The 17,170-nt window shown below is 35.8% G+C and overlaps 1 protein-coding gene across 2 annotated transcripts in view; it reads right to left on the bottom strand.

Moving 5' to 3' along the window:
- Nucleotides 1–9,226: 9,226 nt before the first annotated feature.
- The window catches only part of CycB3 (cyclin B3), a 200,659-nt gene continuing 192,715 nt past the window's right edge, over nucleotides 9,227–17,170 (bottom strand). The window contains exon 9 of one of the 2 annotated variants that reach the window (XM_090381974.1): nucleotides 9,227–9,640. In XM_090381974.1, coding sequence (XP_090238100.1) covers nucleotides 9,517–9,640 — 124 coding nt within the window. In that variant the 3' untranslated portion in view covers nucleotides 9,227–9,516. Of the gene's footprint in view, nucleotides 9,641–9,945; nucleotides 10,027–17,170 lie in introns of those variants that run through there. The other variant, XM_090381981.1, reaches the window with a different exon arrangement.

A 17,170-nucleotide genomic window follows, 5' to 3' on the forward strand; every position in this document is an offset into this window, starting at 1 on the left:
GATGTGTTAAAAGGCCTAATAAGTCAGGCAAAATTTTGATGGTATTAAATTTAGACGTGTGAGGCTATACGCTAGATGAAAGATAATAATTAGTTGTCTTAGAGATTTACATGAAACTGGCAGAATTTAGACATTGATTAGAATTTGGCGGCATTGTTAAGGGGTGTACTCGGTTGGTTTAGTGAGAGAGGGGGAGACTGAAGACTGGGGGGACACAGATAAAAGAATAGGGATGATAGAGTAGGCCTCCCCAAAGTGGTCAGGCGAACGGGTGGGAGAGACACACATTTACTTCATTCATAATCTGCATTCTCACTCTACTTGCATTCTTTTTTTTTTTTTAATACTTTTTTATTTTATAATTTTTTCCCGCAAGTTTTTTATATATATATATATATTTTTTTTTTCACTCAACTCATTCATCTTTTTATCACACCAGGAGGGATGCAATGATGTGTAGTGTAAATTTATATACTAATTAAAACTAGAGTTAGTGTACTTAACTGTAGCATTTATGTTTTGTGCTCTTTTTCTTACACGCTTACTTTTATTTATTCTTGTAGCGCTCATCTCATTTATTCGACTTACTTTCTGCACTGCATTGTCTGGGCACTTCAACTTACTGTTATTCTTGAGTTGTGGTGCAGGCCTAGCCGCAAGTCTTTTGTTTGTTTTTTGCAGGCCAGGGGAGAATGCAGTGATAGTGTTTATGTGGTTAGTAAATGATTAATGTAAGTTATTTTTAACTTTGTATTCTTTTGGCCAATTACATTTGCTTTTCCACTCATTCCCATTCACTCTCTTTCCCTCATGGTAGGTCACTCTTTCTTTCACCAAAACTGCCATTTTACCATAATTCTTAGTTCACTCGGTGCCCAGCCTATTCATTCTATCTTTCATTTTACATTGCATCCCTTTGCTACTAGCTTACTGATATTTTTCAGCTAATCTGCTTCCCTGGCTGCCTGTACATCTCTCTCTCCTACATGGTTACTTATTTGGTGTGGGACCCCAGGTTCCTACATATGGCAGGGTAGTCCTGGGGAGTTTTGTCATGTTAGGGCACAGTTATACTGCTATCCTGACAGTTTTTAAGTCATTGTCTGAGAGTGGTGGGAAACTTCGGCAATTTTAACTATTGATTATTGTTTAATTGCTGGGGGGCTGAATCGCCATTCTTTGGATTGTTCTGTGCATTTCAAATACTTGCTGTGTGAAAGATGTAAAAGCTTTATAATTTTCCTCTTATGATGAACAGATGTTCTTCTCCCCTGGGAAGGGAGCCAATCTGTGCAATTAGCTCTGTTCTGGGGATTTCATATATTATACATTCATATAGAATGTGTGCCCAGTCTTCACTTTTGCCACAGGTGCAGTTTGGGTTATCAATCAGCCCTAAGGAGGTTAGTTTTGTCTTTAGGGAGCCGTGACCTGTCAATATAAATGTTGTGAAAAGTTCAGAGGCATACCACTTAGGTGGCTTTGAGCTAACCATTGACATCTGGTTACCAAACGGCAGAAACTGTTTAGTAACCAGACCTCTGGTTTCCTGCTCCCATTTTGTTTGCCATAGCTCATGGAGCTTTGTGGCTATTCTTTTTCTTTCATCACTGAAGATGTTGGTTGTACCAAGGGCTATCCCCAGAAATTCTGTGGGTATGCCCTTTTTAAATCTGTAATATAAGCCTCTTTTGATTACTTCCAGGTAAAGTGGGAGAGCTCCGGCCAGCAACTGTAGTGCAGGTGTGCTTACTGTGCGACATGCTCTGGTAATAGTGAGTAGTATTGTCCTTTGTATCGATTCTAATTTATTCCTATTTCTTACTATGGTCGAGCAGGTGAACCATGCACCAGTTCCATAGGTGATAACAGGTAGGAACATTGCACAGTATATGATTGCCAGGGTCTTTCTGTTGAGTCCCCAGTCTGCTCAACTGATCCTGGCAATCATACCTGCATAATTTCTCACTTTCTTTGCCAAGTAGTTCAAATGGGTGTAGAAAGTTAATTTTGAATCAAAGCCCACTCCAAGATATTTTAGTTCCGTTACCATTTTTATAGTGTTTGTGTTAATTTTGATTTGTGGACGTCTTCTTACATCCAAATTGCCTTTTAGAAGTATGTTTGGTTTTTTCAGGTGATATTTTGAGCATGTGTGCCCACTCCTGCAGCTGCAAGAGGGCAGCATTTGATCTTTGTTCTATAACCACTCACACGTTACCTTTTACAAGGAAAATCATATCATCTGCAAAGGCCAGAAATTCATCCAGAACAATGTTCCAGAAGAAAGGGCCAAGAATTGAACCCTGCAGGCAGCCTTTATTCACAGGGCATGTCAATTCCTGGAACTCCGTGCATACTAGGAATGCACGGTGAAAACCGTGCATTCCTAGTGAAAACCGAGAAATTTCAAAACCAAGTTTAACCGAAGTTTATTCTTAAAACCGGTTTTAAAACCCGATTTTTTCAGACTTAGGGAAAATAACTAAAAGTTTATAACACAGGTATTTATTTTATCTTGGGTAGATTGTACAAATCGTAATCAAATCTTTTAAACAAAATCTATCACCCCTGATAGTAAAAAAAATAAAAAAATTCAAATGCTCCAAAAACGTAACAAGCTTGAGATTATACAAAATTACAAATTGTATTCGAATCCTTTGAATAAAAACTATCTCCTTGTATAGTAAACAAAAAATAATAAGCCCTGTAATAATAATAAATAAATAAAAATAATGTGAAAAAAAAACAGCTTGGGGAAATTACTATTTATTGCTCAGCTTTTTTTTTCTGAAAATGATCCTTTAAAAAACCCAGTATATTAAGCATTTTTCCTGATAGACTTGACTTTAAAGAGACCAGTGACAGAAAACACTCTCTTAGATTGGACACTTGTTGGTTTAATGGTCAGCAGTGCTCTATAAACTTTCTCCAGCTTTTCACTTTTATTGCTAGTTGCCTCGAAAATTTTAAATTCTTTGCTGATTTCGAATTCACTCGGATATTTTGAAGGCTCTTCAGTTAATCTCTTTATTACACTATCATACTCTCGCATGAGTGTATCTTCAACATCGGAACTAGATGAGTCTTTGTTTTCTTCTAAAAGAAAATAAAAGTTCGTTTATTTTCAGTTTCTTCATTCAACGCTAAGACTCCTTCGGAATGTTTGCAAATAATCTCTGATAAATCTCTTCAGCATGCTTTTTCAAAACTTGCTTACTTGGAAAATCAAAAGTTCTTGAACCTGAATCTTCTTTCCTAAACTTTTTGGGGTTGTCTAGATAGCTCAGCAAAGCCACAGTTTGGAAATTTCGTCTTGCATTGTAACACTGCAAAAGGCTTTGGTGAAACTTTAAAGCAAATTGGTTTTCTGCTGTATCAAGTTTAGCAAGCAGAAATTATATTAAAGACTCTGCTTTAAGTAAGGCTGTATCTTCTGAGGTTATAGCCTTCAGAATCATTTCAACTGGTCACAAAGTTTCACATAGCAATTCAAGTGTTTTCCAGTCATCGTCAGATACAGCTTCAGTTGACAGTACTGCACATAGAGCATTTGAAATGCAATTTTTCAATTTCAAAAATCTCTCAATCATATAGAATGTGCTATCCCTGTAGTCTTGCAATCTAATATAAGTTTATATTCTTTCCCATTAAATTTTGCTTTAACAAAATTTTGTAATATGTCATTTTTGGTAGGCGATTTTCGAAAAAGCTTGCAAATTTTTCTGACTTTGTTAATAGTTTGTGCAATATTGGCCATTGGATTGAAGAAATAAATGAGTTCATCGGTAAAGTTGGTGTGATAAAGCATGCCTTGCTGTCTTTCTTCAACTTCTTCATCATCACTACTTTCATTATTTTCATTTTCTCCATTGTCTTTGGGAGACTCAGAGACTGTGGCACCATAATTGATTGTTTTTCATAAAGTACATCTATAACTGACAGATGTATAAAATGGGCTATATATTGTTGATGATTAGGCATAATTTGTTTGCCAAACTTAATCATCATTGCTCCATCGGTGGTGCAGGCAACAATATCCTCATCCAAGTTCAAACCAAATTCCTTCAAGTGTTCATTCACAATTTGCTCAGTTCTTCTGCTATTAAGTGAACCATTAATCTCAATAAAACCGGTTTCGGTTTTAACAACTCAATATGAAAACCGATTTAACCGGTTTGCAAGCCCTAGTGCATATTGGGACACTTAGGAGACTGCCTGGCGGAGTCTCCTAAGGACACTAGGCCACCAGAGTGAGTCAAATGCCCCAGCAAAGTCAATGGAGATTGTCAGCACATATTTCTCCTCTGTGTTTTTAACTGTTGTCAGTAGGTGGTGCATGGCATCCTCTGTAGAATTGCCCTGCTTAAAACCGTACTGATTGTTGGAATGTAAACCTGCTTCTGTGTAATACTGAGCCAATCTGCTATTATTAGTCTTTCATATATTTTCCCTAGTACAGGGATTAGGGCTATTTGTCTATATGATTTGGGATCGGTAGGATTTTTCAAGGTTTTTGAGAATTAATCTAACACTGCTTTTTTCCATATTTTTGGGAATACACCTTCTGTCATACAGTTATTATATAGTGCTATTAATTTATCTGGTACTATTTTTGCTAATTTTTTGATAATCTCAACCTCTAAGAGGTCAAAATCTGGGCATTTATTGTTTTTGGTTTTAGATAGTGCTATTTCCAAGTCTTGTATAGTAAACAGAGGTTCAATATTGGCATTGTCATATTCAGTGTTTTCTTTTATAATGTCTAGCTGGGTGGGGGAATGTGTTATTCTAAAGAAATAGTGCTATTTCTAAGTCTTGTATAGTAAACAGCATTGTCATATTCAATGTTTTCTTTTATAATGTCTAGCTGGGTGGGGGAATGATTCCCAGTTTCAGTCTGAATGATACTGTCTAGGATGTTATTTACAGAATCCACCAAGCACAGGGTTGGGGTTCCATCTGGTTTAACAGTAGTTTCTAAGACATCTCCTCTTGGCAGCTTGTTTGTCACTATTCTGTAGACAACTCCCCAAGGGTTATTGTTTCCAGTAGTTCCCACCAAGTTCCTCCAGCATTCCTTATTCTTGTCACTTATGAAGGCTGTATACTGATTTCTGAGAGTTCTATAAGAATCTCTCAGTGCATTCACCTCATTTTGTGGCCAAGATGTTCTGGCTCTTTCAAAATGTCTCCTCGCCTGGTGTACCCTGCTTCTGAGTATAGTCAGTTCGGGGCACCACCAGGGAACTGTCTGCTTCCTCGGTTTTTTCTGTAGGATAGACGGTTGCTGTTTTTGTTAAAATGTTTGTCATAGTGTTTGCTCGTCCGGGCTACAGTTGCCTGATGTAGACCACTCATTTTCCTGTTTTTGCAGCTCAGCTCAGCTGCTGTATGTTCTGCCAAAATCTACCAGTTTGCCTTGTTAAGGTTATACCTTTTGATATTCAACAGGGAGTGTTGGGTTGTTTGTAATTGCCTGTTTAGTTTGAAGGAAATGGTTCTGTGATCTGATGTGGTCCAGGCTGGCTGGACACACCAGTCTGTGATTTTATAAGCTATTGCATTGGTGGCAAGGGTAACATCAATGTCACTCTTCCACATGGCACTGCTAAAAGTTGGGAGGTTATTTGGTTGGTTTACACTTCAAAGGGTGAGGTGGCTATACAGTCTGAAAGTATCTGGCCGTTGTGTGTGTGCCTGCTCTGTACGGCTAACACTATGATATTTGCAGTAGGTAGCAAGTTTGTGACTACTTGTAGGTATTCAATAGTTGGATTTATATCTTCACCTGGTCTGGAATATAATGAAATGATGTGAAACTGTCCTACAGCACTGGTGATATGGGCATACACTCCCACTGGGGAGCAGAGGTGACTCACCTTTGTGACTGTAAGGTCAGTATTTTTAACTATTATTGCTGTAGAAGGGACACCTGAGTTGTATTCTATTTATTTCATAGCCTCTTGGGTATCCCTGAACCCTACCCATATATGTGTAGGGCTCCTGGAGTACAAAGATATCTATATTGTTTTCTTCTAATTTGAGTTTGATCCGATCTACAACAGCTCTTGCTCTTTGAGCATTCAGTTGGACGAGATTTAGAACCCTAGTCACATATGTTTTAAATCTGGCCCATAGTGGTCCTAGTTTGAATAAGTTTTGCCATTTTTTTTTATAACTGGGGCATTTATCATCCCTGATACTATGTATATAGTCAGTCAGCCATTGCTGCCTTGTAGGTAGCACATTTTGGCTGCTGAGACTTATTTTTATAATCGTGGCCAGTTACTGCACAGTGACCACAAACAGGTTCTTTCTGACTGCAGTCTCTGGCAATGTGACCATATTTATGGCAGTTAAAGCAACTCTGATTTAGGGAATGTTCCCTAAATCTATGACTGGTCCAGCCAGCATAGATTCTCTGTTGTCCCCGCAATACCTTCCAAATTTTTGGTGTAATTTCTGCAATTACGTTGAGTTGTCCATTCCTTTTGTTTTTTGTTGCTCTTTTCAGCAGCAAATTCATCTATTGTCATTTCATTGTTAAAGTTTTTGAAATAGATGTCCATCATGAATTCTTTTTCTATTACTGACACAGGAACATCAAAGATTATATTAGGATTTTTCCCTTTTGGTTTTCCAGGGAGCAAGCCCAGTTTTTCCACCTCAGGATGGTTTTCTATTTTTCTTAGATCTTCTTGCTTGCTACGTCGATTAGGATTCCATCATTCCTGATTTTCCACATGTTGTTTATCTTTATTTCTCTCAGATGAGGCCTCAACTTTGTTACCACTGTGTCCTTAACTGCCTCACTGGTTTTATGGGTAGAGTCACTTTTTGCTTTCAGAATAATGTTGCTTTCCTTGTTTATATTAGGTTGCTTAGTAGCTATTTGTTTTTCTTTAGTTATGTCCTGTTTGCCATTAACCTTCGCACATTGGGCATAATGTGTTCATTAAACATAGTTGTTCTTCTCTTCAGTTGTAATCTCTAATTTTGATTTTAACACTTGGTTCTCTGTGTTTAATTCAATCAGGTGCTGCTCAAGCAGTGACCAACAGTTCACTATCTGCAGCCTAATTGCAGAAGTAATTCTGTTGGTTTGCTTGTGCATATATTCTTCTAGATACACTCTGGTTTCTTTTGCCTGTTTGATAGGGTCAGTCAAATTTGTTAGGTAGTCTAGTTTTAGTTCTTCTTCTGTCTTTTGTTGCATCTCTGGAATTTCTATAGTTTCTTGATTTTTTCCTTTCCTGCCCCTCTTAATACAGAGGAGGCCAGCTATCCAGTTCATTACCATTTTCCTCATTAACAGGGGTTTTCTCTCTGAGCACTCTAAGCTTCATTTTCAGAGGAGTCTTTTAAGTCATTGTTCAGAATTTTGTCATTTGATTTTTCAGCCACAATTTCTGATGTTTTAAGTAGTGGTTTGAGGTACTTATTTCCAGTGTACCACACTGATAGTGGTAGTGAAAAGGACCTGGAGGTAATTGTGCAGGCAGATATGAAGTTTTCTGAGCAGTGAAGACAGTCTGCAAGAATAGCTCATGGTGTCTTGTCAATGATATACTGGAATGTTTCTAGCAGGGATAAGGAGGTGATTATCAGCTTGTATAAGGCAATGGTCAGGCCACACCTTGCTTGTATACAGGTCTGGAGGCCTCATTTTAGGAAGGATGTAGAGCTGCTGGAGCGAGTGCAGAGAAGGGCAACACAATTAGTGAATGGAACAAATGGTTGCTCTTACAAAGAAAGGCTTAAGTTTTGCAAATTACAGTGTCTGGAGGCTAGGCACCTGTGAGGTGATCTGATTGAGGTGTAGAAAGTCTTGAATGGTTTGAGCATGCTCAATGCTGATGGGATTCTTCCAGTTGCTCAGAATAATAGCCCGAGAAGGCATAAATACAAATTGAGGAAAGACAGTTGTAAGATAGAAGTACAGAAATTTGCCTTTAGCCAGCAGGTGGTTGATTAATAGGAAAAACTTCCATCTGTCATTGTAGATGTTGATAGCTTAAATAGATTCAAGGCAGAACTAGACAAAAATTTGTAGGGAAGGGATGGGTGAAATTAGATTTTTTTTTTTTTTTTGTGTGGCTGATGCTATATAAGCTTGCTTTCTTGCATCATGTGTCTTTACTAATGCTAGGTGGGTGGGAAAACTGCTAGCTTGGGGGATTCACTCTTTTTAATATTGTTAGCATTAATAGTGGCAAATAATGGAGGAAAGCAAGCTTATATAGCATCAGAAAAAAAAAACAGCCTTGCCTTCAAGTTCCTGTTGGGGAAAGTTTTACTCTCCTCAAAGGGAAATAGAAGGCATAGCTATCAGTTTACGTTAATATCAGTTAGCTTTCCTTAATTTTATGTTTAATGATTGCAAACAGAGATGTCTTCCTGCACAATCAGAGTTATTTTAACATTGCTGTGTTTTTTCCCTAGCAGTAAATGTGAAAAGTGCCATTTTAATATTATGCCAAAATTGTGGTTGTTATTATTTATACAAGGTTACCTAATGGCGTATTGTGCTGTTATTTTTGTATGAAACCCGAAACTTTACTTCTGTATTGTGCTGTTATGTATGGATGAAACCCGAAACCTTACTTCTGTACAAGTGCTTTTCATGTTGTTTGTGGCTGAAAAACCCAGAATAACTCATGGGGCAACCCTCTATCTTAGACTGGTTAACTACATCCTGTAAAAAAAGTAGAAATTGATTTTTTTTTGTTTGTTGCAAGAAGTAAGGTTTCAGGTACATGACGGCTGAAATAACAATCCAGGATAGAATTCTCATAGCACAATTTTATTAATAAAACATTAAGTGTGATGATCACCCAAAGAGAATTAGCTAAGCATTCTTGACACTTCATTACTCTTAAAATGTAGCAGCTATCAAACATTTTATACATTTTCAGTGGACAAGAAGTGTTGCTAATCTCCCTTGAAGCATAAAATGATTGCATTTAACTTGAAAAGAAGATATTGCTGCTTGTGTTAAGTAAGCTCTGGATCAACAAGGAGGCATTCAAGCTTGAACCAAAAATATCTCAAATTTCAGCAAGAAGTTTAAAAGTTCATTATAAAATGTTAGCATTACAAAATCATGTCACACATTTAATGAAATGATGAGGCAATTTAAGACCAATAGGTATTTTAACAGACTGGTTAGAATTTGCTAAAATTTGCTAGAATTAGAAAGGGACTGTGGGGTATTCTCCTCTCCTCAGTGAACCCCAAAACAAAATTTGATACTTCTGGCAGCCATTTTAACAATGTTAAAGATTTTGTTTAAGCTCATGCACATTATTCTCTCAAAGTTAGGAGATTATTAAATGTAAATTAACTGAACAAGTGGATCAGACATAATGGCCCTGAGTGGCCAACCAGGTTTTTTCTGCAGGGCTATTTAAAAGGACATGTCTATTATAGGAACCAACATGCTGCAGAGAACCTTAAACATAGGGAACTGTGTTTAAGGTTGAGAAAAACTTCCCAGGTGTTATTTTCAAAATTTCACAAAAATGTATAAACTGCACTTCCATGGGCTGGGCACTTTTGACCAGTTCTCAGTGTTTCTAAAAGGTTAACACTCTTCTTTATGGGCCACATAATGGGTTTCAGGCTTTTTAATTTTCTTCTACTTAAAATAAAGCACCGTTTCAGAAATGGAAAGAAATTAATTTATGAGATGATTTTAAAAATGGCACTGATTAAATAAATAAGAAATATGTTTATGAATTTTACACATTATATTTACAGTAATATACAGTAGACATATGGCAGTCAGTCAAATAACAATTATGACAAAATTTAGTGTTTTTTTTTTTGTCATTAATGTTTAGTAGATATAAACATTACAATGAAGAGTCCAACATAAAAAAAAAAAAAATCTGATAAAAGAAAATAATATTGATAATTTTACTGAAAAATTATTCAGAGTTCCTTTCAATCTTGCCAGTATCTCTTCCCCCTCGCATTCATTTCAAGTTCAATGGAGCCACCTTGGCAACCTCAAAAAATACCCTTAAAACATATAAAACAAATTAGTTTCTGAAAAAAATCAACAAAACAGCAATAAAAGGAAAAAAAAAAAAAAAAAAAAGAATTTCTTTAGTAGTGATTTTGCAGAGGATATTGAAAAATCTATACCCTCTGCAAAATTACCTTTTCTAATTTAGCAAAGGTTTCTTCAATAATTAGAAAATAATAAGCACACTTCTGATGAAAGAAAAGAAGTTTTGGCTACACAATTCTAGAAATAGTATGGTATCATTATGGAAATGTAAATACCCTCAGAGTTAGTAGAGTTTACAGGGTGACAAACATCCATATCCTCTGTCATTGAAGTTGAATGACTTAACACATATGCAAAGAGATGGGTAATTGCAATGAGACTTACACAAATTGTTGCAGAAACACAAAGCAAGTCTCACGTGATAAAACAATTTTCTCAAAATGTTTTATCCCATGCCTCATTCAAACATTTCTACTAATGGTAAATATTGTTATAACATCTTTGTGCCACACAGGTTGAGACTCACTGGCCTTGTACAAATTTTTTATTAAAGGCAAAAAACTCTGCAAAGAGTGAGGCAAAAGGAATAATTTACAATTATTCCTTTTGTCATTTTATTCACATTTTATAAAGGGTAGCAAAAATATTTTGAGACAGGGATATTACATGGTAATTTACAAATATGTGAAATAAAACCATGTGAACTATTAATAAAGTGAATTTTGCAATACACAAAGGCATACAGCTTATTATTAGCTTACTTAACAAAAGAGGGTGCATGATGTTTATAGATACCACACTGAATCCTGTAATCAGTCCCACTCAAGCTTTTATTGCAACATCTACTTCACCTACTCATTCAACTCATATCATGCAGCTATAGATGAGTTATTCATTGTGCAGATTTTTTCAAATTCCATTTTTTAAATTTTAAAGTTAACTAAAACAAAATAAAATTCATCAATCCAAACATAACTAGTAGTGTTATATATGACAAAAATCTGTAAAATAATAAGAGGAGTTTACCTCTAAAATAATAAGAGGAGTGTATCTGTAAAATAATAAGAGGAGTTTACAATATAGTACGTAGAACACTTCCACTTCCGTATGATACTCTCCAGAAATTAAAATGAAAAAAATCGAAAACTTACATTAGAGTAAAAAATAAATAATTAAAAACCAATTTAACACAATTCAAATCAATTTAACACAATTGGGAGTTGGGAGAACGGTAGAGACAACAGATGAATTTGACACAATGAGGTAGAGAGATTTTAAGACAGAGAAGATCAAAGAGAGGAGATTACAAATTGCCAAGTCTCTGACAGGGAAAATCAGAATGGACATATGCACAAGTACCACCTTTGAGGCGAAAAGAATCATACAGCAAATAATTTGGGTATCTGAGATGAGCAGTAGTTGAATCAATCGATAACTGAGATTCTGTCAGAAAAAGTACATGGGGTTTGGCAGACTGCAAGTGGAAATGGACACTGTTGAGATTAAATTGAGACCACATATATTTGTGAAATGAATTAGGAAGTGCTTGGGAGGTTTAGATCTTTTCACAGATAAGCTTGCTCTATTAGTTTGACAATTCATGGTGTATTCAATAGTAAGAAAAAGTGGGTGGGACATGCTGTATGAAGTAATGAAATTTTTGGATATGGCATACCCATGGTAAGAATATACCCAGATCCTTGACATAACATGGCCTCGACAATGCTCCCCGCATACACACTACTCAGACTCCCTCCAGTCACTATCTGGCAGAGTAGAGGTAGCAAGATTATACACTAGCTGATCCGGAAGCCTCCTGGAGAGTTACCAATAGGTTTGGTCCGGTACTAACTAGCAGCCGGCCTGCGAACACCATTTTAGAGCTGTACCTTCGAAATGTAAGGAATACTGGATCTCACCACGATGTTCATCATAACCTCAAAAGTCATCAATCATACTGCATGATGGAAGAGAAACAGTTACAAACATGAAACAGTTAAGTGGTATAGACCAAAGTCACTAAAATCTGAAGGCTGCTATATGATTTAATGGAAAAATCTAGAAATGGATATTCAAAGTTGTAGTATGTTAACATAAGCTTGAAAAAATCCAAGCCCCACAAGCTAAATTCCACATATGATATCAACTGTATTCTAAAATAAATCATTAGAAGTCAGCCAAGACTCAATATGGGCAGATAAATATAAGTAAGCCCAGATTCAACAAGGGAAGTTAAATTATAAGTAATCTCATGAATGATTATTAAAACAAATCCATTGGATATACGAGAAAACTTTCTAACCGGAAACAACAAAATAAAATTGCTTACGGAATATGAAAGTGATTTTCCAACATTTGATTGGAAATGTTGGAAAGATGATTTTCCAACATTTTCCCCAAAACTTCCGAACTCAAAAAGTTTTATTACTTATAGAATCAATACTGCAGAATGCTTAACAACTTCAACATGTGCACCTTTCGTGGCACGTAAGATGTCCAAGCGATATTCAATTTCACTCCAAGTGTTTTCCAGCATTTGTGGTGTAACTGTTTTGATTGTAGCAACATTTCTTAGCTTCAGTTCATCAAGGGAGGTCACAGGGGTCTCAAACACAATGTCCTTCACGTATCTCCAAAAGAAGAAATCAAGCACCGTAAGATCGGGTGGGTGCGGAGGCCACGGAATCGGTCCACCACGTCCAACCCAGCGCAGAGAAAAATGCATGTCAAGAAATTCTCGGACAATAAGAGCCCAACGTGGTGGTGCACAATCTTGCTGGAACACCACATCTGGCTGATGATTTTCCAACTGGGGTAACAGATACAGCTGTATCTCGTCCAGATAGGTCACACTGTCACTGTTTTTTCCGCATAGAAAATGGGCCCCAAATTTCCGAACATGACAAAGCACACCAGATGTTGACCTTTGGACTTTCAAATTCTCAAAGGGCATGAGGGTTCTGATCCCAATATTCTGCAGTTATGATGATTTACCCTCCTCGATGCGCAAAATGTTGCTTCGTCACTAAATCTCCATCTCCGAAGGTAATTTTCATCAGCTTCAACATTTGACAAAATGTCTTGGGTAAATTGGAAACAGCGGGGTTTATCATTCTGCTTTAAAGCCTGCACAATCTGAAGTTTGTAGGCAAAGCCAGTTATGAACAATCCTCCAAACAGTTCTTTGTGGTGTACCTAATTGTAAAGAAGCTTGTCTAGTTGATTTTTGTGGGCTTTGAGAAAATTCTCCGTGGATTCGATCAACATCTTCCTGCGAAGTGCTCTGTCTTCCTGCTCCTTTTCAGTGCAGAAAACTACCAGTCTCTTGAAATTGCTTTAACCAATGTCAGAGAGCATTACCTGAAGGTGGATCTTTTCCATACTGAGTTCTGTAACGGCACTGCGTTGTGATAACGGACTTTGTTTTGAAAAACCAAAGTTTGCCTTCTCTTGAACAGTCATCAATTTGAAGTAATGCTGTCAATATCTCCCAGACATCAATGCGGCAAGTACAGCATTGCTAAATAAAACTTTGAGTTACACTTTCATATTCTGTAAGCAGTTTTGTTTTGTTGTTTCCAGTTTTAAAATTATAGGCCACGGAAACCCCAACAATAATTTAGAATCACCCTGAATATTAATGGTAATGTTTAATTTTTTACGACTGTATCACAGTAAAGCCATAATATTCCAACCGCGTTTCTTTTTCTTTTCTTTCAACGCTAATTATAAATTATCTCCATGCACGTGTATTCTAAATATGACTATAGAGGTCTCTATTTTCACACTATTTTGAATTTCTTTGCAGCTTTAAGTCTGCAGCATTAAATCCACTTCGCTGCTATAAATTGCTCTATCATGTAGATATATTGTTCATTTTGTTGAAGCTTGCATGCATTCATCTACTCTACTGAATTTGTGCACTCCAAGCTCCCAGCCTTTATTTTTCCCACCAGTTCATTTTCACTTCGCATTTCTTGAAATACTCCAGGTATTGTACACGTTCACTGTCTTATCATACTTTTGGTTTTGTTTTATATTCATTTCTTGGCATGTTTTGACACATGTTTTCTTTCATTACAAACATTTGGTTTTAGCTCCCTTTTATACTAAAGCTTACAAATGCCAGAGCCCTTACTACAAGGTTGGGTGTCACAATCCCAGCAAGCTTAGTGTTACTTAACTTTTTCTTTGCTTTTTATCTTTCTGCTGTCTAATTCTAACGTTCTTCCCGTTCGTTAAACTATTAGTATAACATGAGGATAAAACAAACGTTCCTACTATCATACTTCTATTGCTATTTTTCGTCTTTATTTATTTAAAATACTCCTTTTCCCTCCCCCATCCTCAATTTAATACCTCACCCTTATACTGTTTGCTTGTTCCAAATTTATTTTTAAAATATATTGATTTCTTATCTATACAAAATTAAATCCTACACTAAATTCTACATATTTATATTAACCATTTTTATCCCAACTAGATACTTATTTTTACCTAAATAAATTACACGCATTGGGACTACCTTGTCCATACTGTATTAGAAAGTGCTAATTTCATTTTTATTCCTTTTTGGCCTTATTTCTATACTTGTCCATAGCAGCACATTTCTTCTGCTGCTATGGACAAGTATAGAAACGCAATTCCTGATACATGGTCAGTTATAGTCCACTGGAGGGCAAATATGTGGCCTTTTAATGTAGTACTAATAAAAGGCTGTATATTTGTCCCCCTTTTTCTAATACTACAGACAAGTTTGGAAATGCAGTGCCTGATATGGTCAGGAGTATCCTGATGAATTTCCTGACTATGCATCATATTTTCATCTACTATATTCAGATTTTGCATATTTGCCATCCACTGATTCGACCTCTTGCTAAAATTGCCCTCCCATATCTGAATAGTGTTATTTATTTATTTATTTACTTACTTATAATTACTTTTTTTCCCCCATCTCTCTGCTCAGTCCCAGTTCATTTTTGTACTAGGTTTTTCAAATTCTTTTACCTGTTTAACCACTACTTCATTTCCACTTTCTACTATCCCTTAAACTTCTCTTAGTTCAGGCACCATGTGTACTTTTCATTTCCATTTTCACACTATTTATTTATTCTACAAACCATACATTATTTATATCCTTTTGCTTCCTTTACTGCTGCACTATGTGTTTTGGAGCATTAGACATACTATAACTTTTGTTATTTTCCTTTTTCTGCTTATTTTGCTTCTTAACTGTTATATATTACTACTATATATATAAAAAAAATATAAAAACGAAGAAGAGGAAGGAAGAAGAAAAGAAAAAGAACAGTATGTGTACCTGAGTGCGCCAAGCAGCAAAACAAGATACAAGTATATAAATAAATATTACAAATAAAAGTAAAATGAAATAGAAGAAAATATAGATGGAGAAGTTATTAACTACAAAATGCCTGGCCTAGATGAAGAAAATAAGAAAGAATGTTAAGAACCTAGAAATAAAAAAAAGAAAGAAAAATCATCTAGTGGAATTAAGGCTGAATTAACAGGCAAATCATATGTACAAAAGCTGAAAAGGAAATGACTGAAAGTGAGAGGAAGGTAATCAAGATACAATTAAAAATTATTAAAAATTAAAAAATTAAATTGAAAAATTGGTACACAGATCAGGTATTTCATCAGGGGGCTACACCTGATCATGTACCAAATACGGTTTCTATGCAAACCCATGTTGATGGAGAAACTATTAAAAAAAAAACCCAAGTAAGGCAAAACCCCTGAAGGAGAAACTATTAAAAAAAAAATAATAAAAAAAAAAAAAAAAAAAAATTGATCTCCAGAAACATGAGTAAGGTAGCCCCAACACAGTGTGTTTAGATTAATAAATTAAGTCGAAAGTATGTAAAAAAGGAAAGTAAGTTAAAAGTAAAACAAAAGTAAAACAAGGTAGCGGCATAGAAAAAGGAAGTAATGCAAGGTAAGGGAGGAAAAATATAGTGAGAATAAGAAAAGTGAGAATGTCCGAATCACCCTCATATTGCACTAATAGTTCAATGGACAGAAGAAAGAAGAGCAGAAAGTAGAAAGATGTAAAGAGAAGGAAAAGAGTTTAAAGGATACTAGGCAAGCTAGGTGTGTAAGTACCCAACCTCATAGAGAGGGCCTTGGCTGTGAGAGTGTTAGTAGAAGTGGAAATTAATACCGCTAGCTTGTAGTGTATATTTTGAGTGTTAGATGTACAAATAAAAATTATTAAAAAATTGGTACATAGATGAGGTATTTCATCAGGGGGCTACACCTGATCATGTACCAAACACACAATTTTTTAATTTTTAATTGTATCTTGATTACCTTCCTCTCACTTTCAGTCATTTCCTTTTCAGCTTTTGTACATATGATTTGCCTGTTAATTCAGCCTTAATTCCACTTGATTTCCCCCCCCCCCCAGGTTCTTAACATTCTTTCTTTCTTATTTTCTTCATCTAGGCCAGGCATTTTGTGGTTAATAACTTCTCCATCTATATTTTCTTCTATTTCATTTTACTTTTATTTGTAATATTTATTTATATATTTGTATCCTGTTTTGCTGCTTGGCGCACTCAGGTACACGTACTGTTCTTTTTCTTTTTCTTGTTCTTTTCCTTTTCTTCTCCCTTCCTCTTCTTCGTTTTCATATTTTATGTATATCATTTAATTTTAGCTATCTGCAGCTTTGCGCATGGCTACTTTTAAAATTTCATCACTTGCATTGTTATTGGTAATGAACCATGGGTGCACACAGCTATGATTTGAAAGGATATTTGTACTCTGTTCAGGTACAAGTTTGGGAAAATGTGAAAATCATGTTGGTTGTCTTTTTTCAACACTCAGGGAACAAATTCATCTAGATTTTTTTTCCAAACGGTCAGATGGTAAATCAGGCCTATTTTAAAGAAGTGCTGATTTGATTGAGGGAAAATATTAGGAGGAAATTCTACCAACTGTTTGAAAATAGTGGATAGTTTCTCAATCAACTAAGCTATCTTTACCCCAATGAAGGCTTACTTGGAGATAAGAATAAGAAATTGGTAGTGGATATTTGAGAAGTTGAAGCTCTTTGTGCAGAGCAATGTTTCTCAAACTGGAGTGGAATGCAATGTACTATCATCAGCAAAACTCTGGATAGGATTTGTG

The sequence above is a fragment of the Mastigoproctus giganteus genome, chromosome 1 (assembly GCF_048544385.1).
Source record: "Mastigoproctus giganteus isolate SK-2022 chromosome 1, ASM4854438v1, whole genome shotgun sequence".
NCBI lineage: Eukaryota > Metazoa > Arthropoda > Arachnida > Uropygi > Thelyphonidae > Mastigoproctus > Mastigoproctus giganteus.